The following is an 18,593-nucleotide window of genomic DNA, read 5'->3' on the forward strand; positions in this document are numbered from 1 at the left end:
TTTTTCTCTGACACCTTCTCTCCATACTGGATCTTGTATGTACCAATTTATATCCATTTTATTTTCTCTAGTTGAACATAAACTTCCTTTAAGGCAGGGAATGTTTTCCCTTTTTCTTTGTGTCTCCAGAATTTAAAAATTTTCAGATATATATATATATATATATATATATATATATATATATATATATAAAAAGTGCTTAATCAACAATTGATTGATATACCTATAGTGAAATCTTATTCCTCTTCTTAAGATAATAAAAAACCAAAACATATTGATCCAATTATAATAATCAATTTTATTTCTTCCTCATAAAACATTCTCTTAAAAATATCCAAATTCACATAAAAACTCTGAAATTTCATGCATTTCTGAAGACACTAATGAAAAATAAACCACCAGCAAAAGCACTGAGACTCAAAATTAAGTAACATATCTTTAATATACCTTTGCATAATGTTCATTTTTTATCTCCTTGTACTTCTTAGAATACTTAGTACTAGAATGTACTTAGAAAGTACTTAGAATGTATTTAGAATGTACAGTAATCAGTTAAATTAGATATCTTTCTTTCTTATCATAGTCCTTAAATCACCTAATCTGTCTTTATGACCTGAATTCTGTTACTTCATTTCTTAAAATAAGACTTAATTGGGACTACTCCTAAGAGAATATAATTATTTAAGACATTATAACTGATTTTATTGTCAATCCATAAAGGTAAGGGGAATAAAATGAATCAACAGAACTTCAAAATCTAAGGGACAGGATATCAAAGATCTCATTATGTACCAATAATAGCAAGCCCCTAATTGCCTTTCTACCTAAAATCTCAAAATACTCATAAGCATTATTTCTAATATTTTCATACCTGTTTGGTAAAATGGAATTGTTTTTCCAAATTGAAAAGTAGAGGTTGTAAGTAATTTTATGATGACAATATTTTAAACTTTTGAACACTCAAAATCATTTGATAGTTGCACACAACAGTGTCTACTACAAATCTCCCACCATTGATACTCTAGAGCTCTCCAAGAGGAGGGAACAGAGCTTATTTAGCCACAACTGGAAAAGGACACTCTCTTCCACTTTTATCTGCTGTTTAAATCTCTTTGAATTACACAGCAACAGAAATGACTATTTTTAGTATCAGACATAAAGTACCACGATTCTCACAATTGTACTATTAGTTATGTCTACAGAAACATAATGCAAAAAGAAAAGGAAGATTTTTTTTTTTTTAAGGGATGGCCTCATGAAAAGAGAGAAGAGATAGCTATATTTGGAAAGGAAGATAAGATTAAAAAAACACATTTTTTGCCTCTTTTCTTTTTCCAAATAAATTAAATATAATAGATGAGGAGGCAGGAGTCTAGAACTCAGGTTCTACCCTTTGCCTCTCACTAGCCTACAGAATAAACAAGCTGAATTAGATGAACTCTAAGGTCTAGTTCTAATAGTTTTTAATCCTATGATGTTTTCCAAAATTTGCTACCTGAATTGTAAGAGTAAGATAATTTACTATATCCTAGTTATCTATTTTATTGTAGACCAGAGATCAGCAAACTATATAGCCAGAGGGTTAAATATTCCCTGAGAGCTAAGATTAGATCTTCCATTTTACCATATTTTAAATACAAATTTTTTTTAAAAAAGATTTTTACAGAAGATTTTAATCATTTTGAAAAAAAAAAAAGAAGAAAACACTGATGTACAGTAGCTCTCTGTGGGTTTTTCCCCTTGGCTTATCACAAAGGCACAGTCTTCTCTCCTTTGTTGTAATTTTCTTTTTCTTATTTGTATGTCATTTTAAAATCAGCCTATCCTTTTAATTTATATAACACATTATTTTGCTTGTGAGATTCCAATTTTGTTGTCAATTAGACCTTTGTTTATTTATTTTTTAAACTTATTGTAATATGAGCTTGCAGTGAGGCTTTGAGATCAGAATTACAAGTGACATATTTTAGAATTTGTTTTATACATTATATTCAATAAATACAGATTTTAAAATGTAAAAAGTAGTCAATTTGAAGGTCATACAAACAAGCAACAGACTGAATTTGACTCTCAGGAGTAATTGGCCAATAAGAACCGTTTGTAGGAATAATTTAATGTTATTATAATAGTAAATTAATTCTAATATCACCTATTTCTCATTTTCAGAAGCTAACCATGTATATTAATATGGATATTTCTTACCTATATATTGTATGTATTTAAGTTTGCACTGTATGTGTGTGTGTGTATATATATATATATATATATGCCTTATCTCTCCATCTTACCCCAGATTCCTACCTCATTGTCAGCTCCTTGAGAGCTTTTATATTCTTCTTTTTTTAATTATTAAAGCTTTTTAATTTTCAAAAGTTATGCATGGATAATTTTTCAACATTAACTCTCGCAAAACCTTGTGTTCCAATTTTCCCTCCCTTCCCCCTACCCCTTCACTTAGATAGCAAGTGATCCAATATATGTTAAACATGGTAAAAACATATGTTAAATCCAATATATGATACATATGTATACAATTATCTTGTTACACAAGAAAAGTCAAATCATAAAGGAAAAAATGAGAAAGAAAATAAGATGCAAGAAAACAACAACAAAAAGAGTAAAAATGCTATGTTGTGATCCAAACTCAGTTCCTACAATACTATCTCTGTGTACAGATGACTCTTTTCATCACAACATCATTGGAACTGGTCTGAATCATCTAATTGTTGAAAAGAGCTACATCCATCAGAGACGATCATCTATAATCTTAGTTTTGCTGCGTACAATGTTCTCACATTACATCAGTTCATGTAAGTCTCTCCAGGTCTCTCTGAAATCATCCTGCTGATTGTTTCTTATAGAACAATAATATTCCATCACATTCATATACCATAACTTATTCAGCCATTCTCCAAGTGATGGGCATTTACTCAGTTTCCAGTCTCTTGCCACTACAAAGAGGGCTACCACAAACATTTTTGCCCACATGGGTCCATTTCCCTGCTTTAATATCTCTTTGAGAGCCCAGTAGCACCACTGCGAGGTCAAAGGCCAATGCACAATTTGACAGCCCTTTAGGCACAGTTCCAAATTCCTCTCCAGAATGGTTGGATAACTTCACAACTCCACCAACAATGTATGAGTGTGAAGGCTTTCACTCTTTATATCCTCAAAACTTAACACAGTTTACATATAATAGATATTTAATACATATTTCCTGAACTGAACTGGTGAAGTCGGCAACAGCAACAGCAACAACAACAACAAGAATTTAATTGTCAAACATTCAAAATTTTAAAATTAATTTAATGAGCTGGAATTATTGATGAAAAACCACTAGACAGTTTATTCTTTTCATCTGGTGACCAAAAAAAAAATGTCAAAGGAGCTTATAGAGGTCAAACACAAAAAGAATGGTCCCATGTGTCTTAACATATATAAAGGACCAATTTTTGTAATAGTAAGCCACTTAGAGCAATGAACAAGAGTCTGGCTAGATAAATTACAGTGTATGAATGTAAATGATTACTTTTGAGCCGTAAGAAATGATGAATGTGAGAAATTCAAACAAACATGGAAGACTTGTATGAAACTGATGTGGAATGAAAGTAGAACAACAATTAAAACAGTCACAATTTCTATAAAAGTAAAGCAATAGGTTAGCTGAATTCAGAATAAACATCACGACCAATTTTGGTATAGATGAGTGAACAATAATATTTCTCTAATTTCAATAGGGAGGAGGCATATGATATTGTATCTGTTATCAAAAATAGGTTTTGTTCAACTGCTTTTCTCTGTTGTGAGGAAGAATTAGGTAAGGCAGAAATAATGGAAAATTACTGTGACTTTTTTTTAAAGCATCAATAAAACTTTTAAATGTAAAAATAGACATGTATAAATACAAGTTAAATTAAAAGCCACAGATTAAAACAGTAACTTACCCCAGAAAGGCTTCCAAGAACCAGCTTTACCAATTGTTTTACATAGGAGAAAGAAGGTGCACAGTTGCTGTTTCTAATGTGGGCACTGCAAGCATCCAGGACAGTACGTATAGAAACACGAGCATAAATAACATCCTCACACATTCCAAGCAATATGCTGTTGAGATGGTCTCCAAGCTTGATAGGCTGAGTACAAAGGAAGGGAAAGTCATATTAAATTCACCTTTATAGATAAAATAATAATAATAATTTTCATCATCATATACACTTTACACATACTTCAATGAAATCAGGCTAATCTCTTAAAAATAGTAATCATCCTCCCTCTCTAATAAACCAATGGGAATGAAGGAAGGTGGTATGGCTTGATTAGATTTTTCTTTTGATTTAATAGATCAATTGCATGTATATTTAATATACCTAAAAATAATTACTCGTTACCCCCAAAAAATTTGGTAGCTGAGATACTAATGTAAATCAAAGCAAGTCTAAAGTTTTATTTCACACCTATCACACTGACAAATTTGGCGAAAGAAAAGAAAAAAAAAAGAAAAGGAAAGAAAGGAAAAAGAAAGGAAAGGAAGGAAGGAAAGGAAGAAAGAGAGAGAGAGAGAGAGGGAGGGAGGGAGGGATGTAAAGGGAGAAAGAGAAGGAGAGGGAGAGGGAGAAAATGACAATTGCTGAAGGAGTTGTGGGAAAATAGGCAAATTAATGTACTAGTTGATAGAGTTGTTAACTAATCCAGACATTCTAGAAAGTAATTTTGAACTATGCCCCAAAAGTCCATATATATTCAGCAGTACTATTAACAGGCCTATACCTGCAAGGAGTTTAAAGAAAAAGGAAAAGATCTTTTATGTATATATTTACATTGGTTCTGTTTATGGCAAAGAAATGAAAAATAAAGGAATAACTATCAATTGGGTTTATGAATGTAAGTGAATGCTACTGTAGCATTAAAAAAATGAAGACAGCTTCAAGAGAAAGGAGCAGAAACAAAAGAATGTGACAAAAACAAACAATTTTGGAAGACTGAACTTTGATCAACATTATGATGAATCATGGCTTCAGAAAGTTAATGATGAAGAATCCTATCCACTTCTTCACAGAGAAGTAATGAACTGATATGCAAAATGAGACACACATTTGCAGCATGTCTAATATGGAAATTTGTCTAGCTTGACTATACTTTTTTCCCCCAGTCAAGGGCAGAAAATGCTCTTTGTAAATGTTTCCCTTTGGCTTCTCTTCTAATAAAATGTAAACTCCTTAAAGACAAGACCAGATTTGCTTACCTATCACCACACTTAGCAATAACAGGTGCCTACCTATCAGATTAGCTAATATGAGAAAAAATAAAAATGATGGATATTGGAGGGGCTATGGAAAAACTGGCACACTAATGCATTGTTGGTGGAGTTAGAAACTGATCCAACCATTATGGAGAGCAATTTGGAACTATACCCAAAGGACTATAAAACTGCATAACTTTTGACCAAGCAATATTACTATTCACTTTATATCCCGGCAATATAAAAAAAAAAAAGTGGACCTATTTGTACAAAAGTATGTATAGCAGCTCTTTTTGAGGTGGCTCCGAAATGGGAATAGAAGGAATTCCCATCAATTGAGGAATGGCTAAAACAAACTGTGGTATGCGACTTTAATAGAAACCTACTGCTCTATAAGAAATGACAAGCAGGATGATTTCAGAAAAATCTGGACTTACATAAACTGATAGAAAGTAAACAGAACCAGTAGAATGCTGTACATAGCAATAGCAATATTGTTCTGTGAAGAACTATGAATGATTTAGCTTTTCTCAGTAATAGAATGAAGACTATCCTAAAGAATTAATAATGAAGCATATTATCTGCCTCCAGAGAAAAATTGACATTGTTTGAATAGAGACTGAAACATGATATTTTTTACTTTCCTTCTTTTTCTTTTATATTCTTTACAAAATGGCTAATATAGAAATGTTTTATATAATTGTACATGAAAAACCTATATCATACTGCTTACAACTTAGGGAGGGGGAAGAAGAGAGTAAGGGAAGGACAGAATTTAAAACTTAAACCTTAAAAAAAATTTTTTTAATTTTGACATATAATTAAGGGAAAATAAAATATATATTAAAAAAATAGGTGCCTAACAAATTCTTGCTTAATGGTGCTGAATATCATCATTATGACCAGCACTGAACTCCACTATACAAGCAATGAAGGAATGTATAATTGAGAATCTAGTTGAAACCTCTTGAGAAGAATTTGGATTAAACTTTTCTAAGCAGTCTAAAGATTGATATTTGCTTCAGAAAATAACTTCACAAATACTGGATCACAAATAAGTGATTAGTTTTCTCAAATAATCTACCTGTAACTAATACTCCTATTATAATATATCGTTCTTATTAAAATAGAATGAACACCAGAAGTTATTTTTTCCATCAAATTACACATTCCTATATGTGCAACATCCCACATTTCTTTAAAATATATCCACATTTTATATTTTTGTCCTATTTCATATGTAATTAAACTGCAAAATATATTTCTGAGAAATATTTTCTGTGGCAATTTAACTTTCTTTTTAAAAACTGATTTTTAAAAATCAAGTAATATTGAATTATACACATAAGCACACACATATATACATATATGTGTATTGAACTAAAATGAGAAACATCTTTCAGTGAAAGTAGGAAGTAAAACTAGAATTTTACATGAACCTTAACAATTAAAAATAACTTAATAATTTTGTTATATCTAGATTCTACATTTACTTCTAGCCACAAAAATACCATAAGAACCATAACAAGACTGGGATATAGAGAGCATGAAGAGAAAAATTTAAATGATTGTAACCTTGTGATATTTTTCCCATCTTAATTGAGTTCCAAGGATTGTCAGAATCAAATTGCAATCAACTGATAAAGCATTTTTTAAGAACTCAGGACATGCCAGGAAGTGTGGTAGGTTTTGGGGTACAACTGCAATAAATAAAATAAGAGGCACTCTTACAGCATAGTAACAAAGTCTTTTAGAATCCCTACTATCAGTCATTTCCCTTGAATAATAAGAGGAAAAACCAACCTACCAATTTTTCAATTCTTACATAGGAATACAAATACATTTCCCAGAATAAATCTGTGATCCTATTACCTTACTTACCTTTTACTCTATTTCAGATACTAAAATGAATTTGTCTGGTGTTTTACTGAAGGTCATTTTGTTACAGAACATTTTTAAATAGACATTCAAAGAGATGCTGATTCTATGTCTATGCTGCTTCTGAACATATTTTAAAATTTGGGAGATTTTTTTTTTAATTTTAAGATGTGAAAACTAAAAATAAAACCAAGTAAAAAAAAGTCTGACTTACTTGTGTTTGAGGTACTTCATGGTCAGCTCCCCAGTATAATGTCATTCCAAGAGAATAAATATGTATCTAGGAACAAAATTCAAACTGTTAGTTATAGTAACTTAATAATTATGTAAGAAAAACTGTAGATAAACAATGCCATAGCAGACTGGAGTATGCACTTAACCTATGTCCTCCAATGCCAATCATGGTGTTCTACTCGTAATAAATACTAAAGGTTTGTTGAATGAAAACAGCTAACATTTACAAACAAAAAAGATGTTTTTTCCTCGCCAAAAACACTTAAGAGAGATTTTAGATACTCATTTTCCATTCTGAATAAAAATATTTATGGTTTATTTAAAAAAAAAACTGACACCAGAGAAGACATTTATTTTAATAATTAAAATGAAATATTGTTAGTATCAAAATATTGCAAAAAAAATTCTCTAGTAAGTTACCAAAACATTTCCCAAATAAAAGTTAATACAGTTCAAAGCTGCTGTTTTAAATATGGATTATTATACATCCTAATTTACATGCTAATATTAAAATAAGTTCACTGAGTAAATAAAGATTAAGATTTTTACTCTTAGGAAATAGCTGTATGAAACAGATTAACAGCTTTTTTTTTTTTTAAAAAAAGCAATTATAATCATTTGACTGCTTTTTCATTCTATTGACTGATATATATATATATTTATACACACACAGTATATATGTTTGCCCATAAATGCACATATATATTACTGAAAATGGTCCAATAATATACAAAACAAAAACTATTCTAACAAACTGTAATGTTAATAACACTATATATGACAACACGTAGAAGTAGTAATTTTATAGCTAACCATTAGAATTCAGTTAAAATTCACAAAGCCTATACCATTCTTTCTCTGTAAGAACAGTACATAGAATAAAAACATATTTTTTCCTTAGTATGAGAAAACAAGATCATATTTATTTCACAGAAGGAGTTTTATAATATCTCTTCTTTCCCTATTTTACTCAATCATTAAATGTTATTAGGCAACGTCTATTATCAGATCCCACACCAAATATAAGGGTTACAAATATGAGAAATCCCACTGATTCTGGGGATTTTTTTTAATTTGAGAGGTCATCTATAGTTTCTTCAATTTCTTTTTTGAAGATTAAGTAATATAAATTATCTATTGGTTATCCCTAGTATGTGACCACAATAAAAGTGATTGCATGCTATGATGTAGTCTGGTCCTTTGCTACCTGACCACTCTATATCACAGATTCATACTCAAGGAGACTATACAGACACACAGTAATTATGAAGAACCAACATAAATAGAAAGATACGGGAAGAAATAAAGCTCCACTGGAATGGCCATAGCTTGGTGGCATGGAGAGCATGACCTCTTCTGGGTGACTTGATAGTAATCTGCATCACCTTTCATGAAATTACCTACATCTGTCATAGGATCAATTGTCTCTATTGATACATGCATGAATTTTCAAATTTCATTATTACTCCCCAAAGCTACCTCAGAGAAAAGAGTAGAAATCTCTATCCCCAAAGCTTCCAAGATCTGAAGGTTCTCAAAGGAGAATTGATTTGTTGAATTTCCTATCAATGGAACTATTCTGTCATAGATAATTGCTTTTCAGAATTCTAAAGCAATCATTATTTCTATCCTAGAGGGCAAGGACTGTTATATTTCAGCTTAGAGGGACACATTAAATATTTGCAAAATTTCTGTACTATGTATCTAATTTCAACCTCAATTTGTTTTGTATTTTCTTCTGTGCTATAGAAAAGAGAAGAGCTAGCCAGCTGAGCCAACTTTTAAGTTTTATTTACAAGGTAATGAAAAACTATTTTATTTAGCATTCCTTTTTTAACTGGTTTATCTTATTAGTCAGGCTTACAAAAAGAAAGACTGTGAGAAAATAAGTACGTTAATGAACTCTTGATGAGTCTGTGAACTGATCCAACTATTCTGGAAAGCAATGTGGAATTATCCCCAAAAGATATTAAACTGTGTATATCCTTTGACCTAGCAATACCACTACTAGGTCTATCTCCCAAAAGAGATCAAATAAAGAGAAAAAGGACTCATACATATAAAAATATTTATAAAAGCTCTTTTTGTAGTAGAAAAGAAATAAAAATTGAGGTGGTGTTCATCAACTGGGGAATGGGTAAACAAATCATTGCAAAATGAAGTGAGCAGGACCAAGACAACAATTATATCACTAACAATATTATAAAACAAACTACTCTGAAAGCCTTAGTAAAAGATCAACACAATGACCAACCACAATTTCAGAAGACTCATAATGAATTGTATCTTTCACTTTCAGATAAAGAGTGATGGATTCAATGCAGACTGAAAAATATTTTTTCCTGCATATAGTTAATATGGGCATTGGCTTTATATGATTATCTATACTTGCAGTGGACTATGTTTTTCTTGCCTTCTCAAGAAGGCGGAAAGTTAAGAAAGAGATTTCAAAATTGAAAATAAAAATTAATTTGAATTTTTAAAAACTTTTATCTTAGAATCCACTGAAATTTGATATTAAATTCTGCCTCTCTGAATATTCTCCTTGCCAACTTGCTAATAACATCCAATCATACATTTTTGGCATAGAAACAACATATTTCAAAATAGTTTGAATTCTTTAATGAAATAAAAGTAGATTTTCCAACAAAGCTTCAAGAGATTACTTTGATCTAGAAAAGACTATTGTGTAAAATTGGTGGGAAAAATCTCCTTTTCTTTCTATTTTATAGCTTTGCCTATTCTCATTAATCAGTTTAGCCTATAATTCAAGTCAAATGATAAGAACTTGCTTCACATTTCATAAAACATTTGTTTAAGGGCATGTATAGTCACAACAGGGCATAGAAAATGAAACTGCTGATGTAGGACACTATTCCTGTTTAACAAGTTGCCAGGTGTATGAGCCATGTGAGGACAAAGCTGACAGATGAATTTAAAAAAGAGATGTGCAGGAAAACTGAGCTTTTATTACTTGGCAACTCTGAAGATTCCCATATTGGAAAGAAAAATGCAATATCTTATTAGCACAATCTGATACTATTTGGTAGGCATTTAAACATTTTTTAAACAAATAGAATAATCTTTCAGAAGGAAATATATCAAAGGCATGATGATTTCAAAAGGAAAAAAATCAAATTGAAATTAGTTGAGTTGTGGCTTTTGTTAATCATTAAAAAAAATTCCCTTTGGGGAAAAATACATAGCTTAAATGTATACTAGTCATACTCATTTAGAAGTAATCCAAGTAACTAAAAAAGCCTAAGTCCAGTGATTTGATAGGATTTGGGAAAAATTGAGCATAATCACAATTTTCAATTATACTCATGAAAAAATATCTATTTAGAATATTTCTACTATAAGAAACAAGAAATGTGAAGATTCAAAGTAGCACTAGGAGATGTAATTAATAAAAATAAAACAGACTAAGGATACAATGTTCATAAGGACTATAAGAATGTTTTAAAGGGGGGGGGGGGAGACTCAATTCTGTTTTATTATTAAAAACCAGTTTTATTAGCTCCAGAATTGAAAAAAAAAAATAATTCCCCTTTTTAAAAAGTAGGAGGAGGGAGCATGAATATCATTTAAACTGTCAGACATGATTAATGTTCAGGTTAGTTTTGGTACACAGTTTTTATTGTCTCATTCCTTAAAAATCTGTGTTGCTCACAGACAGGTATGTATACTCCAAAAATGAAGGTGGCATAAAACCAAAATACATCAATAACTAAAATTTTTTAAATGTCTTTTGCAAATGGACTCAACCAAGTTACTTGAGAGGTTCAGAAATCAATTAATTAGTGTCCTAGAACAGAAATTTTTCAGTCTTTGGAAACAAAAGCTGGCAAAGAAATCCCTAAATGGCATGCAAACATCTAAATAACAAGTTAATGAAAGAAATTAAGTAACAGAGAATTTTTGTTGTAAAAAAATTTTCTTCATTAAAGTACATTCAAGTATCTCACATAGCATTAGTTTAGATAATTTTAACTATTTCTTCAAAAACTGAAAACTTTACATTTGAGTTTCTAGAACGGATTTGGATGGTGGTGGTAGGGGGGTAAAGGCGAAGACTACTTTTTCTTTTCTCCTATTTAAATAAAAAAAGTTTCAGTTACCTTTTCAACATCTGAGAGAGAGTTCAGTGATTGGTTCTGAAGAATCTCGGGAGCAGTGAAGGCTCGAAGGTCTTGATGGGAAACACTCTCATCTGTAAATGACACACTGCCAGATGGCAACAGCAACAAAGACCATGGAGAAATGATGAAACCCAGAGCAGTAGGATCTGCTGTGTTCACTAGTTAAGGAAGGAAAGAGGAAAAGAAACACTTAAAATACAAATCTGAATTACAGAACTTTATTTGTCTCATTTGGACCATTCTTGACAGAAAATGACAACATTGTTAAAGCTCTTTCAACAAATACAGACAATAGGATATAAGATGAAGCACTTCTTCCTGGCTGTTTCTATATACAGATTAAGGTCAGAATGAAGAATAAATCAACCCTTAATACTGACCACACCACAGGAGAATAGTATTCTACATCCAACTCTAAGACTGAAGCAGCACCAAATACTAACAATACCTTAATTTTTAAAGTTATAGAAACATGGAAATCCTAGAAGCTAGAAAACAGAAACTTTTAACTAATGACCCATCATTAAAAAGTCAGATTTAGGGGCAGCTAGTTAGTGCAGTAGACAGAGAACCAGCCCTGAAGTCAAGAGGGCCTGAGTTCAAATTTGGCTTCAAGATACTCAGCACTTCTTGACTATGTGACCCTGGGCAAGTCACTTAACCCTTAGCAAAAATAAATAAATAAGACAAAATGCCCGATTTGAGGGAGGTTTTTCTTATGAGTTATAGAAATGATAAGGAGATGATGCAGTAGATAAAGTGCCAGATCCAGATGGATTAAAAATAATGACTTTAGTTTTAATTTGACTTCAAATACTTCCTCACTGTGGGACCCCAGGCAACTCACTTAATCTCTATAGGCTTCCATTTCCTCATCTGAAAAATGGGAATAATAGCAGTACCTATCTCAAAGAGTTATTGTGGAAATTGGATAAGAGTTTAATTTCCACAGTTAAGAAACTTTAATCAGAAAAAAAATGAAACCTAAGAAATGGAAGCTAATTTGGAATAAGGAAACAAAAACTAGTGGAGGGAAAATGCAATTAGGATGAGAGTTTACTCAAAAGTGGAAAGGAAGATGTAATTAAGAACTTATTGTCAGGTTGGAGGGTGGGGAGAAAAAGAAGTAATGATGTAATTAGAGGTGGAGACTCATATGGGAGAATTTGACTCTCCAAACAGACTGTAACCTTTGTAGTACTCAGCCATTAGGGAAATAGAAAAAGGACTAATTTCCACAGTAACCACCAAGGGAAAATGTAATGATGGAGATTCACATTCAGGTGGGGGCTTAAGCACTCAGATAGGCCATGACCTCTGGTACCCTAACAATGGGGAATCATAGAAAGGATTTACATTTTGGGTGACAAGGTATAAAAACATATGTCAATTGATTCCAAATGTGCTTATTCTATAGGATACCCACTTGTGCAGTAATGTAATTAAAGAGTTTTAGCTTTACCCCTCTCAAGTCCAATGGAGTTATTTCTCACATAGTTATGAGGATCAAATGAGGTAAAATTTATAAAGTACTTAATAGCACAATGGCTGACATACAGTAAGTACTATATAAATGTCAGCTATTATAAAATGTCACTGTAAATATTCATTATACAATGCCAGCAACTGGACTCTAGAGTTAATTGCTAGAAAATTGGAAAATAGTATGGCAGAAACTAAGCATTGACCAACATCTAACATGCTATATCAAGATAAGATGGAAACAGGTTCATGATTTAGACATAAAGGGTGATACCATAAGCAAATTAGGAGAACAAAGAAGAGTCCATCTCTCAGATCTATGCAAATCATGAAATACAAAATGGATAATTTGAATTATATTAAATTTAAAAGGTTTTGTACAAACAGCCAATTCAGGCAAGATTAGAAGGGAAGCAGAAAACTGGGGAAAAGTTTTACATTCAAGGATTCTGATAAAGGTTTCATTTCAAAAATATATAGAAAGTTGACTCAAATTTATAAGAATACAAGACATTTTCCAACTGATAAATGTTCAAAGGATATGAAGACAATTTTCAGTGAAGAAATTAAAGAATAAATTAAAAATAAAAACTGGGGCACTAATGCATGTTGGTGGAGTTGTGAAATGATCTAACTATTCTGGAGAGCAATTTTGAACTATTTCCAAAGGGCTATCAAACTGCATCCCAAAGAGATCATAAAAAAGGGAAAAGAACCCACGTGTGCAGAAATGTTTGTAGCAGCCCTGTTTGTAGTGGCTGGGACCTGGAAACTAAGTAGATGGCCATTAGTTGAGGAATGGCTGAATAATAATAATGTTATGGAATATTACTGTTCTATAAGAAACAATCATAGGATGATTTCAGAGAGGCCTGGAGAGACTAATTGATACTAAGTGAAATGAGTAGAACCAAAAGAACATTGTACACAGCAAAAACAAGATTATGGGTGATCAACTCTGATGGATGTGGCTCTTTTCAACAATTCAGGCCAGTTCCAAAGATCTGGTGATGGAGAGGTCCATCACATCCAGAAAAAGGACTGAATGTAGATCACAAGATAGTAGTTTTACCATTTTTATTATTGTTGTTATTGTTTGCTTGCTGGCTTTCTTTCTCATTTTTTTTCTTTTTGATCTGAAATTTTCTTGTGCAATGTGATAAATGTGGAAATATATTTAGAAGAACTGCACATGTTTAACCTCTATTGGACTACTTGCTGTTTAGGGGAGGAAGGCAAAGGAGGGAGAAAAATTTGGAACACAAGGTTTTGCAAGGATAAAAGTTGAAAACTATGCATATGTTTTGAAAAATAAAAAATCTATTTTTTTTAAAGCTAGGCTAGATGGCCTCTGCAGTCCTTTCACTTTGGAAGGTACCTCAGAGGCCTCACTTGGTTAGTCATTGACTTCAAGAGCAGTGCAGTCTTGGTTTCCTCATAACTGCCTTTTTGTGAGCTGAACTGGAAAATTCCAGTCAAAGTTAACTGAATTGCAATGTGACTAGGGCCTGCCAGGGTCAAGCTGATCTCAATAGATACTATTCCATAGGCTCCCAGAAAACTGCTTGTGTTTAAAAGGAGCAAACTATGAATTCAGACTCAATTCAGCATGAATGGGGGGAGGGCAGTAAATGATATATTTCAAAGCATTTCCTTTAAGGTCTGACTTCATTTTTTAAAATTCCCTTACAAGTTATTAAAAGAAATAATTTCAGAAGTGCAATTCTACCTGATTTCCTTTCCAATTTTCTGATTAGTCCTTCTTTTGATCCCTTCCTCCATTCTCTAGGGCCTAGGGCTCAGTGAAAAGTTATTGATTGTCAAGGCCATACTTCATCATCACTATTTTTTGATCTTTGGAGAAATCTGCTACATAGTGTCCAAAAAGATTTACAATGGCATAGATAATTCAAAGCTTCAAGTATCCTAAAATTAGAATCCAAAAGGATCTTTGAGAAATCCAGTCTGAAACATTTATTAGTTGTGTTTTGTCACTTAACTTACTCTGCCTCAGTTTCCCCATCTAGAAGTTGGAGCTAGAGAAAGAAATGGCAAATCACTCTAGTATCTTTGCCAAGAATACCTCAAATGGGATGGTAGATAATTGGTTACAACTGAAGCTGTACAATCCAATCAATGTTACTGAGTGCTTGCTATGTACTTGGAACTATACATCCTTGTATGCACAACTCCAAAGTACATATAGGTGCTTCATAAAGTTCTTATTGACTGACCGACAAATCTATCCGTACACATACACAATTCACATATATAAGTATTATCTAAAGATACTGGAGATTAAATATTAAAGTAAAATAGTCCTTGGATTTCTAATTTAAATATTCACAAGATAATTGCTGTATAATGTAAGATTTTTGGTTACGTTAAAAATCTTATTCCTATAATATGAAATATAGTAAAACATAAATAATGAGGTAAAAACACCACATATATATTTTCTTTCTTAATTTTAACAATTATTTTCCAGTTTTTCACTTGTTCAATTCTAAAGAATTTTTCACAGCAATGAGCAAAATGCTACCTACATCTTCTTTTATTCTGCCCCCAAAAGAGAATGATCTTGATAGGCAAACATATCCAAATAATACTTCAAAATCATTGAGATTCTGTAATGGGTTTAGATCAGTGAGGCAACTAGTAGTTTTTATTTACTGTGTTAATTACCAAACTCCTGAAAAAATTCCAGACCATGTAGCTTATAACAAAATCCTTGTTTTTTTTGCAAACACTGATGACAATGCAAACAAACAATGTGCTTCAATAAAACTGATTTTTAAGAGGAAAGAACAACTAGCAGGAATGTAGAGCTCTGTGGTCAGAGATAATTTGATGACCTTTGAGTATTTCTCTTGGAACTAATCTCTTATAAGCCAATTGACCCTGGCAGCCGGCATCAGGGAGGGAAGAACAACAGCATTATCAATGGAATAAAAATTTTAAAAAATATGTTTAAAATGAACTTTAGGGATTTCCCTCCCCAGTCATCTTAGGTTCTTTCTCACAAAACTCTTCAGATATGTACCCACATTGATTCTTTTGATATTAAACCTCTAGTCTACTCCTTAAAGAATTTTATGGGGGGTTTAATGTCTTCTAATCTTTCCTTCCATCCAGTTTTTAAAAAGAAAACTAAAAAACTGAATGAAATAAAATATTTTTGTGCGTACATTTCCTAGGGGGCAGGTACAATGAACTTCTTTAAGCTAATTCCAGTATTTACTACATTAGAAAAGCTTCCTACATTTAACTGCATCTCCCTTCCCCATCAGCCTTAGCAGATCTCAATTCCCTTGGGTTTGCAGATGACTCTTTATAGGTACATCCCCAGGACAGCCACCTGACCAAAGATGGAATGAATCTCCCTTCTTGGCTCCAAGAGCTTGAGCTCCCACCTCCAGTCCGCTTGCCTTCTCTGGCTCTGACTAAGTTCCAGCTTATATGCTCTACAATGAGTGTAAACCAATCATTACATTACTAGGAAACCATTATTTGTTGAAAGATTAAATCAATCATACTGAACTAGAGAACTAGCATGCTAAACTAGATAACCATTGTCTTATCAATTCCACTGATTTAACACCTTGTAGGAATTCTTGTTTCAAGTTCAGAGTTCTGGCCCATAACAGTACTAGGTCAGCATCTAACAAGTTTAATAAATTGAAGGTCCTTATGTAACTATGCAAATCTGACTTCAGAATTATCACTAACATTTGGTAGGATAAGACCCATAAAAGGAATGTGGCTCTGCATGTTTATACTTTTTCAAAACAAATGAAAATATTAAAAGAAAAATGTAGCATTTTTTTAAACAAATATGTCATGTTAATGTCTGACTTCATTTTTAAAAATTCCCTTACAAGTTATTAAAAGAAATCATTTCAGAAGTGTAATTCTAATTTCCTTTCCAATTTTCTGATTAGTTTTTCTTTTGATCCCTTCCTCCATTCTCTAGGGCCTAGGGCCCAGTGAAAAGTTATCGACTGTCAAAGCCAATTTTTGATCTTTGGAGAAATCTGCTATATGTTGTACAAAAAGATTTACAAAAGACAAAAAGAATAGTATTAGTCACATGGATAAAGGTGAGGGAAGGAAGAAACAGAAGTGATTTTGTCAGCAAGCCCACCAAAAAGACAGGATATAAGACTAATGGGGACTATAACACATTGAATTAGAGAGAAATTGGTGCCTCTCTCTCTCTCTCTTTTTTTTTTTTTTTTTTTTTTTTTTTGAGGCTGGGGTTAAGTGACTTGCCCAGGGTCACACAGCTAGGAAGTGTTAAGTGTCTGAGACCAGATTTGAACTCAGGTCCTCCTGAATTCAAGACTGGTGCTCTATCCACTGCGCCACCTAGCTGCCCCTGGACAATTCTCTTTCTGAGTTTATGATGACTATGGGGAAAAGACCCCTTTCCAATAAATCCTATTCTTCTCATTAAGTGGCCAAAATATTTAGTTCCAGCCTCAATATGTGTCCTTTCAATAAATTGCCTGAATGAAAGTATTGATGGATTTGATCTCCTTGATGTCCAAGGGACTCTTCTTTTTCTTTTTGCATTCTGAACTTAGAACACATTAAAATAGGAATTTGCTAGCCATCACTGTTACCAATAATCTAACTACTAAATACAATGATATTTTCAGCCCTCATTCTACTTGATCTCTTTGAAGCTTCTTATACTATTAACTCACTTCCTTTGATTTCTTCAACCTTTCCCCTCCCATTGCCACCTTTAACCCTTAGTTCTGGCTTGGTTTCTCTCCTCCATGTCTGACCATTTGACAGTCTCCATTTCGAGATCATCTCCATCTCTTCCATCAAACATAAGTATCCATCATGGCTTTGTTCAGGTCTCTCTTCTCTGTCTACTTTCCTTCTCAGGGATCTCAACAGTTCCATTGGGTTCAAAGAATCATCGGTATGTAGATGATACCCAAATCTAATTATTTCCTGAATTTTAATCTCAATTCAGTTTTTTTCTTTTTATATTACCAGTGCATGTAATATGGATACTTTAAAATAAATAATCTAGAAAATGAATTGAGGAATATTTACTGGATTTTCTTTCAAGTTTGGGGGAAGCCTCAATTTCATCCCAGAACCCTATTTTCTTCTGTGAGGACCAAAATTTATGATATGTATGAAAACCCTTGGTAAATAAAAAAGCACCTATAATATGCAATAAAGCATTATCATCTTTAGGTATAGGCGCTTAGGTATATCCACTCTGACCCCAAGTCAGACTGTATTTCCACTTTGCTGCCACTTTGGGGCCCTGAGTATCCAATTTTTCAATATTCTGATTTCAGAAAAGCCTGGAAAGACTTATACGATGCTATGTGAAATAGGTAGAATGAAGACAACATTGTACACAGCAAAAAGATTATGTGATGATCAACTCTGATGGACTTGGTTCTTTTTCACAATGAGGTAATACAAGGCAATTACAACAGATTTGTGATGGAAAATGCCATTCACATTCAGAGAGAAAACTATGGAGACTAAATGTGGATCAAAGCATAGTATTTTCATCTTTTTTTGCTTTGCTCTTTGTTTTTTCTCTTCTGATCTGATTTTTCTTGTGCAGCATGATGAATATGTTA

At 32.4% G+C, this 18,593-nt stretch overlaps 1 protein-coding gene across 1 annotated transcript in view; it reads right to left on the reverse strand.

The window, feature by feature from the left end:
• The window catches only part of PTPN13 (protein tyrosine phosphatase non-receptor type 13), a 218,038-nt gene that overhangs the window by 159,447 nt on the left and 39,998 nt on the right, over positions 1–18,593 (reverse strand). The window contains 3 exon segments of the mRNA XM_074273918.1: positions 3,945–4,130; positions 7,329–7,394; positions 11,470–11,648. Of these exon segments, the coding sequence (XP_074130019.1) occupies positions 3,945–4,130; positions 7,329–7,394; positions 11,470–11,648 (431 nt within the window).

This window comes from Sminthopsis crassicaudata, chromosome 6, assembly GCF_048593235.1.
Source record: "Sminthopsis crassicaudata isolate SCR6 chromosome 6, ASM4859323v1, whole genome shotgun sequence".
NCBI lineage: Eukaryota > Metazoa > Chordata > Mammalia > Dasyuromorphia > Dasyuridae > Sminthopsis > Sminthopsis crassicaudata.